This window comes from Wyeomyia smithii, chromosome 2, assembly GCF_029784165.1.
Source record: "Wyeomyia smithii strain HCP4-BCI-WySm-NY-G18 chromosome 2, ASM2978416v1, whole genome shotgun sequence".
Taxonomy (NCBI): Eukaryota; Metazoa; Arthropoda; class Insecta; order Diptera; family Culicidae; genus Wyeomyia; species Wyeomyia smithii.
This window is the reverse complement of record NC_073695.1, coordinates 67367972-67385236: the sequence shown is the minus strand read 5'-3', so window position 1 is coordinate 67385236 and position 17265 is coordinate 67367972. Positions and strand designations below refer to the sequence as shown.

The 17265-nt window shown below is 40.0% G+C and overlaps 1 protein-coding gene across 14 annotated transcripts in view; it reads left to right on the top strand.

The window, feature by feature from the left end:
• Window positions 1-17265, top strand: part of LOC129725728 (trichohyalin) — a 100421-nt gene that overhangs the window by 68762 nt on the left and 14394 nt on the right. For 5 of the 14 annotated variants that reach the window (XM_055681852.1, XM_055681851.1, XM_055681850.1 and 2 more), the window contains exon 2: window positions 4324-7123. The exons of 6 other annotated variants lie outside the window; for them this stretch is intronic. In XM_055681852.1, the coding sequence (XP_055537827.1) occupies window positions 4434-7123 (2690 nt within the window). In that variant the 5' untranslated portion in view covers window positions 4324-4433. Of the gene's footprint in view, window positions 1-4313; window positions 7124-17265 lie in introns of all 14 variants that reach the window. 3 more of the 14 variants (XM_055681853.1, XM_055681849.1, XM_055681854.1) reach the window with 2 other exon arrangements.

Below are 17265 nucleotides of genomic sequence, written 5' to 3'. Positions count from 1 at the left end.
TGCGCGTAGAACGCTTCCTTCTCGTCGTCGGGTCTTCCTTCATGTGGGCAGTGCACGTTGATGATGCTGTAGTTGAAGAACCGGCCCTTTATCCTCAACTTGCACATCCTTGCGTTGATCCGCTGCCACCCTATCACGCGTTGGCGCATCTCACCCAGTACTATGAAGCTGGTTCCCAGCTCGCTGGTGGTACCACAACTCTGGTAGAAAGTAGCCGCCCGGTGCCCGCTTTTCCATACCTTCTGTCCTGTCCAACAAAGTTCCTGCAGCGCTACGACTTCGAAGTTACGTGGATGTAGCTCGTCATAAATTATCCTGTCGCATCCTGAAAAGCAGAGCGATTTGCAGTTCCATGTCCCAAGTTTCCAATCGTAGTCCTTATTTCGTTGCCTAGGTCCATGCCGATTGTTCCGATCCGTATTATCTCTTACGTTGTTTGTAACATGTTGTCCATCGTGTCAGCTCTGTTTCGAGTCCCACGCTGCCACCAGGACGTTAATCAGCCGCTCCTAACATGGAGATCAGACGCTGTTTTGAGCCGCACCATCTTGGTGAACAGACGCTCGGGTTGGCGAAGCATTTCCTCCACCGCCGGAATATGGAATATGTGAGGGCCGAAGCTATGTTTGACGCTCCTTCCAGGTTGTCAACTCATAATTTGATGCACCAGGGGAAGCCTTGGTGATACATTCCGATTCGGAATTTGACCTTCTGTTTGTTATACACAGACTTCGCAGCCAACTGTTTAAGGTACAGGACAATTGCGGGGCTAGCGCTACGATCCTACTGACACTAACAGTCTCTCCCGAGCCTAGACTCGAACCTACGACGACTGACTTGTTAGCCCAGCATCGTACCTCGAGATCGTCTTGGAGATAGAAGCGTTTGTTATTGATTCTAATTCTGAGACTAATTTGTGATGATTCAGAATCTCTAGTGTTAGCCTAATTTGACATGATTTCTGCGACTCCGAATTTAGATGTAATTCTTTGTCGGAAAAATGCTAAAGGAAATTACCTAGTTGATCGTTGACCGTCTGATTCTTTTCAAACTTTTCGAGAATAAAATAAAATCCAATAAATAATATTTAATCCATCTTTAATATCATAAGCGTACACTTGACCCTTACGCCAAACTCCATTCATTAGTTTCTGTACAACATCTGGCTGCAGCTTCTTCTGTGCGGAATTCCACTTTTCTTCATGTCTTCCTCAGATTTGGCCTCCTTAGGATGCTTCCGTAGTGCCTTCTTCATAATGGCCTAATATTTTTCGATGAGTCTTTGTTCCGGTGTGTTGTGGGAGAGGTGTTATGTACCACTCTAGAACATAGTTTGAATAGCGACACGAAACTATATCCGGCCAGAAGATGCGAGATGATCCACATGTTGCTTCTGTATTCTGTATCAGACGCTTCTGTAGACACTCCTTGAGGTTGCAGATCTCTTGACAAATCATGTATTTCTTGGCAAACTTTAAAAATTTATGCTTCCTCGTTTCTTCCGGAGCCACAAACTTGTGGTTGGCGGTGAAGAACATTAGCCCCGGAAGCTGCCTTGACGTGAGTCTCATCATTCAAGATGAGACAATGAGGTTTCGGCAGCAACTGGGTGTACAGTTTTCGGGTTTGTGACTTTCTCATCGTATTTTGCCGTTCGTGGAGATTCAGAGCAATCGTCTTGGCTTCCCGAACACATTGCTCTTTCTGTTCAATACTAAGAGTTTCGTAGTAACCTTTAATGACACAACTCACCATTGACTGTACGATTCCGAGTTATTTTTCGGTGTCCCGACGAGGAAACTACGGATTTTCCAGGTGCTTGCGTAAAACTAATTCGCGACGTTGCTTTTCGGCTGACGCCATTTTTTACAATTTTCGAAAAACTGACATTGATAAGAATACAGGGTAAATAATACACTCTAAACTACTGCTACCCAAATATTCAAGAGAAACTCGGTAATTTTCTATAGATTTTTCCGTGATGCAATTTAACATGGGTCACCTTTTATGATGGATTACCCCATCTGTTTTGTTCAATTTTGGATTAACTTTTTGTTCGTTTTTTTTTCTGGCATTAGAAAACGTTTTGAGCGGAGTATTTAGAAAGAAAAAAAGATTTTCTCCACAACTTGTGGATTTTTCATATAAAACTGCCACAAAATGTAGGGTGACGATGGTATTTTAGACCGCTTAAGAAAGTGGTTTCACAATTTATTTTGAAAAATCATGATTTTTTCGACATAAATGACAACTTCATCATACCGTTGTAAAGAGCTAGATGTCTATTTTGACAAACATCGTTCAACAACGTAAGTTATTGAAAAAAATTCTAGAAATACCAAAATTTCTACAGAATACTAAAAACATGTTTTGGACCACTTCTACATATAGAACCGTGGAACGTAGATCATCACCTAAGTAAGAGCTGGTTTTAGTGGTACCAGAACTATAGAACTTTAATATAATTTATCTTGTTACTTGGACATCGATCTTTTGAGAGTAGAAATACTGGATTTGAAGAGGACATACTTGAAGTTTTTGCAATATTAGGCATCTGAAAAAGGAAAGACCGGGCAAATAGAGATTTTGCAGTTTCATATCGACGAATGTAATAAATTCTGAAATAGCTACTTGTAAATCACTACAAGCTGATTTTCCGTCCAATGCACAGCAACCGAAGGATGAAAAATCCCCGTTACCCTTTTGAACCTACATAGTATAATCTCATAATTCAAAGACACTCTCTGCTGTCTAAGAATATGGCAGCTTTACAATGCTATTAACTCCACGCAGTCTGTTTCAGTCGCTATTCCCACATATGATGAAAAACATATTGGGAAAAACGCTAGATTAATAATCTCTTTTCGGTTGAAAAACAACATAAAATGAAATCCTCTGTTTCCTGAGATTTTCGTTCCATAAAAATTTTTCGATGACACAGTTGAAAATCATATAAATAAAAGAAATAATGTTCAATGCGCGAACTCTTTCACAGAAAGCATAAATACGAAATATCTTGTAGAGAAGTAAATTTATCTGCGGTGAACAACGACATACCGTAAACTGGGGTGACTTTGATCACCGGGGTGACTTTGATCACTGTACCTCTTTTTTGAAAATGTGGTAAAAAAGCGCTCGTAGTGCTTGGGACTTGTCGTAATCTTCACTGAATGCGTGGATATATGTTCGTATTGCTACTACTCATGCATTTCCTGCTATTAAAAGAGAGTTTTTCATGCTAAAATATTAATTGAAAATAAAGTGTATTTTTGACGATTTTTGTTGTATACAAACAATCGGTTCAAGCAGATTCAAAACAAAAAGTTGCAATACGTAAAGTTTTTTTATTTTGTTCCCAGATTAGTTCTTAAGATGAACAAATATTAAATATTATAATATTATTGTTATTTTTGCAAGTTTTTTTCTCAAAGGCAATGTTGAGTCCCAATATTCTCCACAGCGTATTACATATTTCTTCTTAACAAAAACCCAAGACGTGAAGTAACATGCAAATTTGGCCAATTTCATAAGTCAAATTCCTCGTGGACTAGTTTTTGATGATTTTAGACCACCTTCTCCCTCAGTGGATAACAATTCATATATATTCTAAAAATTTTGTATGAATCTCGTACATTCGCCATTATAAACTGTTCACGTAGAATGTGAATGGCCCCCAAATTGCTTTCCATATTTTTAAACCCGTTTAAGCCGTTTAAGGCTGTTCAATTTAGTGAAAGTAGCAAAGTGTTACACCAAATTCATGAAAAAAATGAAGTGATCAAAGTCACCCCGGAATGATGATTGGTGTAAAATTTTTAGAGCATATTTAAAAACAGCAAAAATGTTGCTAAACTTTTGAAGTAGTGACTGAATCTTTTTCAATGCATGCCAGTACTTATTTAAAAAATATCGAATAATATTGTTTTCAGTATATTCTGAAAATATTTGAGATACAATCAAAAAGGTGATCAAAGTCACCCCAGTTTACGGTAATAATTATAAATTTTTAAAACCCAATTTCCATGCGGTGAATTTTATGGTAACTCATTTCCGGAGCGGCATAAATATCCATCGAGTAACTAAGGTTGCATAATAATACGTACAACTATTGCTACGGATTGTCTGAATTATAAATAAACCAACATCCAATGAAATTAGCGTGAGATCTACAGAGCCATCCGTTCTTTTCTGTGCAGATGCCAACTGGCGGAGATAATCTGCTTTATTTCTGAGCCAAACCGACATAGTGACTTGACGAGGTACACAAACATACGCACACTGAAGCTGAGTAATGTGTGGTACAAATTATAAAGTGTTAAATAGGTCAGCAATATAAAGTTTCGTTAGTCAAACAAAATATACAGTGAGGCGGAAGAAATAAAAAACGAAGTAAAAAGTGAATCTATAAAAGAGATCAATCCAGAGACGCCAGTATGGCGTCAACTCAGGATCTCCGCGGACGTAATTCTAAACTACTGCAACGTTACCAATCGAAAGCCGTCTCGCAGGACCCACTGCAACAGCCGATCGATACGTCACCGTTCTCGAAATCCACCGGTCAGCGAAGCTTGCAAAATTCGACACTACTTCAGAAACATTATGCTAGGGCGAGCTCGCAGAATATTCCTAGCGAGCCATCGACTCAACCAAATTCGAATACCACCGAGCCTGGCAAGATAACCGGCAGTCAGCGCAGCTTAGAGCGATCGAAACTTTTACAGCGCTACTCCAAGCAACATTCACTCGATTCTCAAGATGTACCCAAAGCAGCGGAACCACAAATCTACAGCAGCCAGAAAAGTTTACAAAGCTCCAAACTGTTGCAGCGATACAATCCTAACACCAACTCGCAAGATTTTACCGGACTTTCCGCTCGCGAAGGTACGCCAGTTGCACGTTTTGCACGCAGTGGAAGCCTGGATCACGATCGGCAAGTTCGCCCATCGCTCCTATCAAGGTATACTCCAAGATTCGGTAAGTCTCTAGACCGAAACAAATCCTTCGAAACAGAAGCGTACAGCGCCTACAGCAGTCAGCGTAGTCTTGATCAACCAGGTGTATCGCAATCCCAAACTATTGGCGATTACAGCAGTGATCATTTTGACCAATACGATAGTCGAAATCTTCGCAGTAGATCATCAAGTATGGCCAAAGGACTCGCTCGTAGTAGTGGCTCTAGAGAGTTCCTTCCAGCGAGCAAAAGAGTACAACTGGAGAAGGAGAACATCCCCCTCGATCCAGTAACACCGGAAACGTTACCTATGATAGCTGCTCCCGAACCCGTCTTGGGTAACATTGCTTCAGCACTACCCATGCCAATGTTAAATATCGTTCCACCAACTCCAATGGTCGAAGTAAGTCCACCCCCAATGCAACCAACACAAGTTCAGACTTTACCGGTCCAACCACCCGTTGAAGCTAGTGTGCCGATAGAACCGCCTCGTTCAGAGCCGGTCAAGCCACTGAGAAAAGATTTGTCCGCGTCGGCAACCGTGAGTATTCCCATTCCCGCCATCAAAACAACCATCAATGTCGAACCACTGAAGTCCATCATCAAGCAGGAAACGCGCGTCGTTCCGAAAGATCCATCACCACCATCACCACCATTATTCAGCGATAGGGATCGCATGCAACATTACGGAAGCGCTTCCAAAACATTACCATCATCTACATTGTCATCGAAACCAACAATCGCCCCCATATCGCAGACGAAAAAGGCCACTCTAGTGCTGCCGGTCAGTGATCTCAGCGGACGTCAAAGTCTAACTGACCTTCGAAAACCTACTCTGGAAGAAAAACACCCACCAGCACTGGAAATCGACGAAACTAGCGAACGAAACGAATTGCGAAGGTTCTCTCTTCAGAAAGAACCCGTCAAGCGAACGCTGGAGTCCGCCTTCGAGAACATTGCGGCTCTGTCCGTACCACATGCAGTTAGCACTCACGAAGAAGAGCAGGAAGTCATCGAAATCATGCCTACGAGTCGCAAGTTGAAAAAACGTGATCACACCTACCATCCTTCGTTCGTTCCAAAGCAAACGGAACAGCAGGATAAAGATCTGAAGGAACTGGAGACCAAAATCAAGCTCGAAATGAAAAAGATTGAGCATGATCGCAAGAAAGAGGAGGAACGAATTCGGAAGGAAGAAGAGCGACTGAGAAAAGAACGAGATAAGCAAAAGAAGCAAACTGATAAAATAAAAAATGAAGAAGAGAAACGACACAAGGAGGAAGAGAGAAAGTTTAAACTGGATGAAGACAAGCGTATTAGGGAGGAAGAGAAGAAGATGAAAGCGGAAGAGGAGAAAATAAGAAGAGAAGAAGAGAGGTTTGCTAAAGAAGAAGAGAAAAGATTGAAGGAGGAAGAAAAACGCAAAAGAGACGAAGAAAAAAAGAAGCAGAAAGAAGAAAAGAAAAAGGGCGTGTTGAAAAAATCATTATCCGCCGATCAGGAACCTTCAGCTCAGCCAGAAGACGAACCCATCGATTTCGGTAGCCACCTAGAACAATACAGTATATCGGGACCAGAAAAACCCAGAAGCATTTCAGCGAGCAGAGCGCGCTCTGACGCAACCCCCGTCGGTAGTACAAGAGCACTAAATCGTCATACACTGCCTGCCATGTCCAAACCCATCTACAGCAGCCAACAAAGCCTCGACAGAGCCACCGGAGTTCAGTCAAAAATGCTGCAACGATACACCAAACGAAGTGGCTCGCAAGACTACACAGCTCACACAACAGTGGACGATGAAACGGAGAAGTTTCTACGTGAAGTACACCGTAGTCAGGGTAGCCTGGATCACCAACGAATGGCACGTTCCTCGTTGCTTCAGAAGTACACTCCCAAACCATCAGGTGCTTCCATCGGAGGTCCAAGTAGCCAACCTGCGTCAGTGACAATGACGACGACGGTGCCAAAAACCACAAGTGAAGTTAGTTTAGACAAAAGTAGACTGGAAAAATCAACACTTCTTCAGCGCTACAGCAAGCCGAGAAGCGATTCGACTGAACCTCCTCCAGCAGTAGTGATTAGTGGCGAAACCGACAAGGAACAGCGCCTTTCATCCGTTGTGTTTAAACAGCAGAAGAAACGTCCGGAGAAATACGACGCATTTGATTACCGGTAAGATTGAATGATTTTTTTTTTCATTATGTTTTCATTTCAACGATTCAGTGTTTAGCCCGTTTTAGTTTAAATATATTCTATCTTTTTTTTTTGAAGTAGAATACTTCTCTCAGGAAGTTCGGCTACATAGGGATGTGAAATAAAAATCTTAAACCGAAAAAAGTGAAAAATATGTCCAATTTCAAATGCTAATAAATCGGTTAGTATTCGATGGATTTCCTTCGTTCTTGCAGCAATAGATTGAAAAATCTTCTAAGATTCTTCCCAAAATAAGATAATTGTAATTTTATCATCCACACTATTGTACTATTGAAAATAGTCAAGCCTTGTCAAAGCGAAAAATTCGAACTCTGATTGGTCGTTATATGCTTGCTTCCCAAGCACGGTCGACAGGATCATATACCTTGCAATTGAAAACATGCTATTTGGCCTATATAAGAGCCTGTTTCAGCCGGAGCCGCTCATAATAGTTCTAGACAGCGACAACAGCAGTCGTCCTTCCTTAGCAGCACCACCGTCTTAGAGGCAGCGCGGTTTTCCCAGCGTGTGTCGCCAGACAGCCATTATTCCCCCCGTGTTGGGGCAGCATGAAGATTGCCATCAGGAAATCCAATTTCGGAAATCAAAATGCTTTTTTCAAGGCAAATAAAAAACCTAAATTAATCCACCTAGCGGTCAGACCCAGCCTTTCTCATTCAAACTTTTATTTGTAGAAATAGATTTACATGAACGCTTCAATCCAATAAATGTATATTTACTCTTTAGGTTCTAAAATATTGATGTTGTAATCTATGCATATAAGAATGCAGTCCGGTCTGTCTGTCTGTCTGTCTGAGCCATAAAAAAGGCTCGAAAAGCAACGCACCGATCGACGTGAAAATTTGTATGTAGGGGTTTTTGGTGCCGATAAAGGTTCTTATGATAGTTTGAAATTCCTTCCTCTTTTGGAAGGGAGGGATCCTTTACAAATGAAACATAAATTTCTGCACAACTCAAGAACAAACCAAGCAAATGAAACCGAATCTGGCATGTGGATGTTTTAAAGGGTAATAAATATGTCCATAATGGTTCGACGCCCCTCCCTCTTATGGAAGCACATGTGTCTGCACAAATTTCTGCACATCTCGCGAACTAATCAACTAAATGGAACCATATTTGGCAGGTGAATATTTTTAGTGGTAACAAATATGTTCCATAATCGACCTCAGGCAACAGTTTGAATTGTAACTTCCGGTTTCTGGAAAACAGCCTGAAATGAACGATTCCCATTAAATATGAGTATCTCCGGAACCAGAAAGATGCACAGAAGCTAAAAATTGATAACAGACACAATCTTGAATTTTAAGATGGTGACTTCCGGTGTCTCGCAAACAGCCGGAAATGACCAAATAACATTCGATATGAATGTTTTTGGAACCAAAATCACGCCCAGATGACAGAAATTGATTTCACAGGCAATTTTAAAGTCCAAAATGACGACTTTCGGTTTCTGAAAAACAGCCCAAAGTAACCAAATACCACCCAATATGAGTATATTCGGAGTCAGAATGTTGCAAGAAGCTAAAAATTGACCTCAGACACCTTTATGAATTGCAGGATGGCAACTTATGGTTTCTGGCAAACAGCCAAAAATGGCCGATTTCCGTCTAGCTCTAACTGAGTATTTCCGGATGTAGAATGATACACAGCAGCTGAAATCGACCACAGACCCCGTTTTGGATTCTAAGTTGGCGACTTCCGGTTCCTGGGAAACAGCCGAAAATGATCGAATAACACCCAATATGGGTGTTTCTTAAACAAGAACGACAAGAAATTATCTTAAATATCATTTTGAAATCCAAGATGGCGATTTCCGGTTTAAGAAAGACAACCAAATACCATCCAATATGAGTATCTCTGGAACCAGAACGATGCAATGAGCTAACAATTGATTCAGGCACCATTTTGAATTGCTAAATGGCAACTGCTAGGAAACAGTCGAAATGACCGAATAATACTCAATATGAAAATTTCTGTAATCAAGATGATGCATAGAAAGCAAACATTGACCCTGGACACCATTTTGCATTTAAAGGCATCCACTTTTAGTTTCTGGAATACAACCAAAATATCGACTCGATCGGGAATCGAACCCGATATCACAACCGTGCTAGCCGATCGACATCACAGAGGGACGGGGACCACATATATCTGCATAGTCGAACTAACTGCTTTTGTGAATGCGTACTAACAGGGCAGTTAATTATTCAATGTCGGTTATGCTGATCGCAGCCTTTGCGCTGCCCCTACAGTGGGGGGTTTACTAAATAAAGTGAAAATTAGACAACTACAACAGAATTTGATTGCATCCCGCACAGAATGTATGCTTGTGTTGATGCCAGAAAATTATTAACCTTCAATTTTTTTTTTATTTGCCTTGAAAAAAGCATGTTGCGGCTCAAAATCGGTTACTAATTACAACCTTTGAGCTGCCCTAACATTGGGGGAACTAAGATACACGGACAACATGCACTGTGGAAGCTTTTTCACATTCAGTAAATTAGACGGGTGCGACAAATTTAAATTGGTAGGATGCAACACAGAATGCTTGCTTGCGTTGACATAAATTATTAACTTTCAATGATTTTTGCCTTTCTCCTAGAAGGGTATAGCAATCACTTGCAAAACCGAAGATATAAAAGTGCTCCAAAGGGCCGAATGGCATATATCACTCGACTCGATCATGAAACACCATTATCTCTGAAACCACACAACTGATTTGAACAAAATTGGTTTCAAATGAACGGGCTACCCGAAAAACCCTTAACTTTTGAATTTTATAAAGATTGGACTTGTGGTTCAAAAGTTATGAACAGAAACGTGTTCTGAAGACTGTTTAATCTCACTCATGTTTCTCAGAGATGGCTGGACCGATTTTCATGAAATCAGTGTCAAATGAAAGGCCTAGTTGCCCCATAAGACCCTATTGATTTGTTTTGCAATCGGACTATTACTTTGCCTGTTATGTTCAAAAATGTGAAATCCAGCTATCAACAGGAACATATTCCGAAGACTGCTTGAACTCACTCACTTTTCTCAGAGATGGCTGACCTGATTTCCACAAAACTAGTGTCAAATAATAAGTCTAGCTGCCTCATAACACCCTATTGAGATAACGAAGTTACAGTTCGATTACAGTAAAATTCAATAGGGTGTTATGAGGCAGCTAGACTTATTATTTGACACTAATTTTGTGGAAATCAGGTCAGCCATCTCTGAGAAAAGTGAGTGAGTTCAAGTAGTCTTCGGAATATGTTCCTGTTGATAGCTGGATTTCACATTTTTGAACATAACAGGCAAAGTAATAGTCCGATTGCAAAACAAATCAATAGGGTCTTATGGGGCAACTAGGCCTTCCATTTGACAATGATTTCATGAAAATCGGTCCAGCCATCTCTGAGAAACATGAGTGAGATTAAACAAGCTTCAGAACACGTTTCTGTTCATAACTTTTTAACCACAAGTCCAATCTTTATAAAATTCAAAAGTTAAGGGTATTTCAGGTAGCCCGTTCATTTGAAACCAATTTTGTTCAAATCGGTTGTGTGGTTTTAGAGATAATGGTGTTTCATGATTTTTACATTTTGATACATAACCTCTAAACTAAAAATCCGATCACAATGAAATTTGATAGGGTCTTATGAGACAACAAGGCCTTCCATTTGCAATTGATTTCATGAAAATCGGTCCAGCCATCTCTGAGAAAAGTGAGTGAGAATAAAAATCTGCACATACACACACACACACACACACACACACACACACACACACACACACACACACATACACACATACAGAAAATGCTCAGCTCGTCGAGCTGAGTCGAGTGATATATGCCATTCGGCCCTTTGGAGCACTTTTATATCTTCGGTTTTGCAAGTGATTGCTATACCCTTCTAGGAGAAAGGCAAAAATCATTGAAAGTTAATAATTTATGTCAACGCAAGCAAGCATTCTGTGTTGCATTCTACCAATTTAAATTTGTCGCACCCGTCTAATTTACTGAATGTGAAAAAGCTTCCACAGTTCATGTTGTCCGTGTATCTTAGTTCCCCCAATGTTAGGGCAGCTCAAAGGTTGTAATTAGCAACCGATTTTGAACCGCATCATGCTTTTTTCAAGGCAAATAAAAAAATAATTGAAGGTTAATAATTTTCTGGCATCAACACAAGCAGACATTCTGTGCGGGATGCAATCAAATTCTGTTGTAGTTGTCTAATTTTCACTTTATTTAGTAAACCCCCCACTGTAGGGGCAGCGCAAGGGCTGCGATCAGCATAACCGACATTGAATAATTAACTGCCCTGTTAGTACGCATTCACAAAAGCAGTTAGTTCGACTATGCAGAGCTAATATGAAGTCGATTCAATTAATCAGCATAAACAGAATTTCGTCGTCTCCCAGCTGCCAAGTTGCAACATGATGCAACACGCAACAGCGAGCAAACGAAATCGCTTGATGTTACAAACCACAATAAGATACGGGTTAAAACCGTTGCGTGTGTGAGAGCACCATCGGTGTTTATTCGTTGGATACACTATCTACTGTCTACTGAATGCAATAATCTGCTTACATGCGACACGGGGACGGGAACATTTTCTTCAACCAAGCTGCACAACACGACACAAAACATGTTATTTTGTTGCTTCAATGAGAGTGCTATCGGTCCGGGTCGACAAGAAATCATTTTTGTGCATCCGTGCTACGAAACTGAGGAAAAACTTTAGAAACTGAAAAAAGAGGTGGAGCTTATTAAATGATCGCTCTGAGCCAGAATGAAGTCACACATATTTTTCAAGTTATATCATTCCACCACCTGCGAAAAATAATTCATTCCTATTTTCATCCCTATATAAGAGCCTGTTTAAGTCGAACCGCTCATAATAGTTCTGAACAGCGACGACAGCAGTCCTTCCTTAGCAGCAGCGGGAGCGAGCAGTGGGTACCATCGATAGCGGATAGCGGCCACAACTGTGGCATGGCTGCGGATAAACGTAGCAGTTTCAGCGGATCTCACCATCGATAGCAGCAGGGCCAACAGATGCAGGTACAGCGGATACCAATGGCGGCCACAACTGTGGCATGGCTACGGATAGCGTTGCAGTTGCTCAGCATTTGGGCCAGCGTATAGCGGCCACAACTGTGGCATGGCTATGCATAGCGTAGCTGTTGCAGCGGGTATATCAGCATCGATAGTAGCAGGGTCAGCTGATGCAACGACACTCCCTTCACTAAAATGCTGTTTCAGTGTGGTAGCAGGAAGCATCAAGCAGCAGGCTTGCATGAGGTGAATACATCAGCCAGCAACTTTCTCTAAGGCCTCTGCCATAGTAGACGCTAAAAGCGGCGCGAACCGATTCGCTCGGCCGTAGGTTAATGTACAGCTCTACCGATGGCTGTACATTAACCTACAGCCGAGCGAATCGTTTCGCGTCGCTTTTCGCGTCTATTATGGCAGAGGCCTAATGGGAAAGTTGTATCATTTTGTTCAGAAGAATATTATTGTCGGTAATATTACAGAGATGCGATTGCGTAAATCCGATTTTGAATTGAACAATTGTTCTTTTGAGAACAAATAAAACACTTATTTGAAGAGTTAATAGCTTTTGGTACCAATAGCAGTTTAGTGACAGCCTCAGCGTTAGATGCAGATGCAGCCGGCACTTCCCTGAGGCCGATGTAAAGGTAAATGGGAGCAGCACGGCGAAACAGTTCGGGTTATGCTTAGACGCGCGTCATTTTTCGTTGTTGATATTCCCCACATGAAACGACGCGCTTTCGTATGATAGCGGTGGTATTAGCGCTAGATGCATTTGCCAACACTTCCTCCAGTAAAGCCGTGTCTAGTTTTCAATGTGAAAACACCTTTCTCATTGTGTTGACCGTGCGCCTTAGTCCTCACTATCAAGGTAACACAGAGATGTAAGATAAACACTACATCCTTTGATAAATTGAACAATTGTCCTTATAAGGACAACAAATGAATTAATGAAGATTTAATTTTGAATTAGAATACTTCTCTCAGGAAGTTCGGCTACATAGGGATGTGAAATGAAAATCTAAAACTGAAAAAATGATAAAAATTTCAAATGCTAATAAATCGGTTAGTTTTCGATGGATTTCCTTCGTTTTTGCAGCAATCGATTAGAAAATCTTCTAAGATACCTACCAAATGCATGAAATTGCAATGTTATCATTCGAACTATTGTACTATTGAAAACTCTTAAGCCTTGTCAAAACACAAAATTCGACCTCTGATTGGTCGTTATACCGCGCTTTCCCAAGCACGGTCGGCAGAGTTATGGACCTAGTAAATTGGGAATGCATCATTTGGCCTATATAAGAGCTTCATCAGATAATAAACAAACATTTCATCGGATATTAAATTGAACAACTGAAATTTGAAGAACACAAATGATTATTTGAAGAGTTAATATTTTCTCGTTTTGCGCTATAATCCAAAGTTAATTATCTCCATCTACATGCATACTCTGACTATTCTTACGTGTTTGCGTCGCTTAGTGTTTGGCTACGGTCATGCAGAACGCAAATAACGGCGCGATGCGATTCGGTAAGACGAAATCTGTTGAAATGTATAGCTCTACTTCGCCTTAAAAAGAGCTGTACATTTTACCATGGTTAGGCGAATCGCATCGCGCCGGCATTCACGTTCTGCATAACCGTAGCCTTTGTTCCGTTCCCGTTTAATGATGTCGTATTAAATGTGCATATTACAATTCGGCAGCACATCAACTTCTCATTTGCACAAAATTTAAAAATATTCAATGAACTTCATTTAAAATATCAGACAAAAAGAAATTACAATACTGCCAATGAACGGTCAACGTTTATTTACTAGAAAAATTACTGACACGCAAGTAGCCGGGTTATCTTTCTTGTAAAAGTATTCTACTTCAACCTTGCGGTCGTGGCTTTGCATACAACCTTCTTGTGATTTTTTTCTTTGGAAAGCTATGCCTCAGACTAGGTATATTTCTCACAAAATCGTCACACGGATGATATCAGTACTTTTCACAGATAACAGTAACATCGTCCGATGCATTTTTCGCATCCCGTCTTTTAACTCGAGCTCGACAGCAGCGCCAGCGTTTGTCAAACTTGAAATTAGCCATATATATCGAATACATGACAGTGTTACTAGGCAGAGTTGTCGCGCGGTAACTTTGATTCATGCTAAGATTTGAAATGATCATATAGCAGACAGACGTCCAAGCTGAGTTCCAAACTTGTGTAAAGAGTTTAGTACTAGCAATCAGTAACCAGATAGCGCTACCAGTGACGCCAGCATCGTACACAAGTGATTTATAACCCAATTGTCTTTGAAAGTTTACACGGACTTTTCGATCAATATTGTTCTTGCTTGGACGTCTGGTTGTGATCATATTTTGGGGTAATAGAGTGAGGTCTCAGTGTTACGTTCATCAGTTTGTGGTTATAATATGCTCTAATGAAATTTTTACATATATGCTCGTTTCACACATAAGAGCTTGTTTTCAAGAGCGTGTTAATTTGTTTAACATCGTAGCTACAGTTACGTGAACGATTTGCTTTAATTGAGGTTCAAATTAAATTACCAAATGTTCACCAACGGAGGTCATTTTCATTTTGTCACAAGTGCGAGTTGGTTGATCTTACAATGAGCTTCTATATTTGAATAAGGAAAATAGTAAGATTAAATACTAAAATTATTAAAATTACAATAAGAGTACAATAACTATGACAAAAAATTTATTTAGTTTGCTGTATAACCACTATGAATAGTTACTTGAAAGTGCTTATTAATAACAAAGCTTAGCATAACTGTTTATATAAGCGAGCTTATTGAAAATGTTGTGCAGAAGCTGTTTCTGCAGTGGTAGACACTCGTTTAGCCGAGGCTCATTTTTCTCTATTGCTTAAAATTAAAACACAATTTTCAGCAGCTTTTGTTGTTGTAGGATAGATCTCTTCCATTAACAGCCAGTTCCATAGTGAAACAACCCATTAGTTCGAATTTTGATAGCAGAATGGGAAAAAATAAGAAAAATGGGCAGACATTCGTTTAGCCGAATAATGAAAATTTATTTTAAATAAAACTTTTAACAACTGATTTCGAAGAGAATTTATAATTAATATTTAGTCTGACCACCATCGTTCTGAAATACTTCAAAAATACGATTTGGCATCGAATCGGACAGCTTTTGCAGTGTTGCCAAATCTATTTTAGCCCAACACTCTTTAATTGCTGAACTAAGGCTGCTTATGTATGAGGGTGAGCTTCGGTTTCCCTTGAAGTTTCCTCCATTTTATGTTCGGTGATTCATTTAAAATTCGGGCAATTTGTCTGGGAGTCCCAGGAACATCCAGTTTTTCCTTTATCTGGGAGCAGGACAGCCGGTTCCGTGTAGTTTCGTGTCTTATTTGACCTTGCAGCCTCAACGAAACTTTGATGTTCCCTTTGGTAGGACGCTTAATGCCATATTTCGAGCCTTTTTTTTGGGGACAATTCGTACCGCCCTCCTTAAAAAGCATTATAATACGCCGTTCTTCCTCCGTCAACCGATTATCTTTCGCCATTGTTGATATTTCAATGTTTATCATCAATAAACCAAAATTGAACTTTGAATTTTTACTCACCTAGTAGATTGAACGTTGTTTAGACGAAATATACTGTAAACCTCTTTAAAAAACCACGATCGTTGTACGTAAGCAAATATTTCACGTGCCTCGGCTAAACGAACGTCTAGGACGAAAACGCTGCTTAAATGTTTATAAACACCGCAACGCGCTCAATGTGGAAGCGGTTCAAGTGTGTTAACAATACGACTAAAGTAACATCGAATAAAAAAAGCAGTTGATATTTTTTCTCGAGCATTTTTAAAATTATCGATGCTCGGCTATACGAATGTCTATCACTGTATCATAATTTTGCGAAGCTACAGACACGGAACACAGACATACTAATGTAACATTAGATCCTAGATTCATCACCAGAAGAACGATTGTTTTTAATCTTCTCTTAAATTACCATCCTCACATTGTACAACCGCTTCGAACGCAGCTATGCGACAGACGTAACACTTCGAATAATTTGATTGATTCATTTGATACACAGCGGATCTTTTCCAACTTTTAAAACACTCGAAAGCAGTTTATTTTTTTAATTACACACAGGTTCCCTAATCATTAGTGTTAATAGTCACGATAAAGCAACTTTCCACTGCGATAATTGTCTTTTTTGAACAAACATGTCAAAAGAGTACTCGCCCCCCACGACGATTTTTCCCCTAAATGTTCTTTGTCATTTTTTCTGGAAATGAGAACTACGCACGTTGTGTGTGGAGATTTTTGAAAAAACTTATATAATTGATCTGGTAATAATATTCTCAACATAAATAGATTAAAATAGACGAAAATAAACTAAAAAACATCGTCCAACGAATGACAGTGCGAATCTCTTCGATGCGCGAGTGTCACATGACCATTTTTTTCTATGTGCAAGAGCCCACGGTCGTTCATTTATTTATGTTCAAGATATGTTTAAAATAAACAGCAAATTTTAAATTTACTCATTAACACGTTTACGAAAAAACCTCCCTCGAGCGTTACGAATATCGGCAACCTCTCCGGGAAGGCTTTAATTTTACTCCAAAAACGAGCATTTTTATAAGGCAACACAGAGTAGAGGCATCATCTCATTTTTCTCAGTAGCCACTAGGTATACTTCAATATACTTCCCATGATCATCGATGGAATTGTTGTTGATAAGATAAACACTTGCGTACCTGACCCCTTCAGAGACGAAAAAATAAAAATTCTTGTACCTTTCAAAAGATTACAAATATGTTTCAATGTTATATGACAGTAGGGGACATTTCCAGATTTTCCGTTGTTCCGGATTTTTCGAGAGGCACCGTGGAGTAAGTACCCTCTAGCCTACGGTAGCGAAACCTTGTTTGCGACATATCAAACTTTGTAAAACAACACTGTTGGAGATCGGTATTTGGACACTTAGACTACTAATGGCCATTCTTACCCCACGGTTCACCTCAATAAATCCAGAACAACAGAAAATTTCGAGATGTCCCGTACTGTTTATA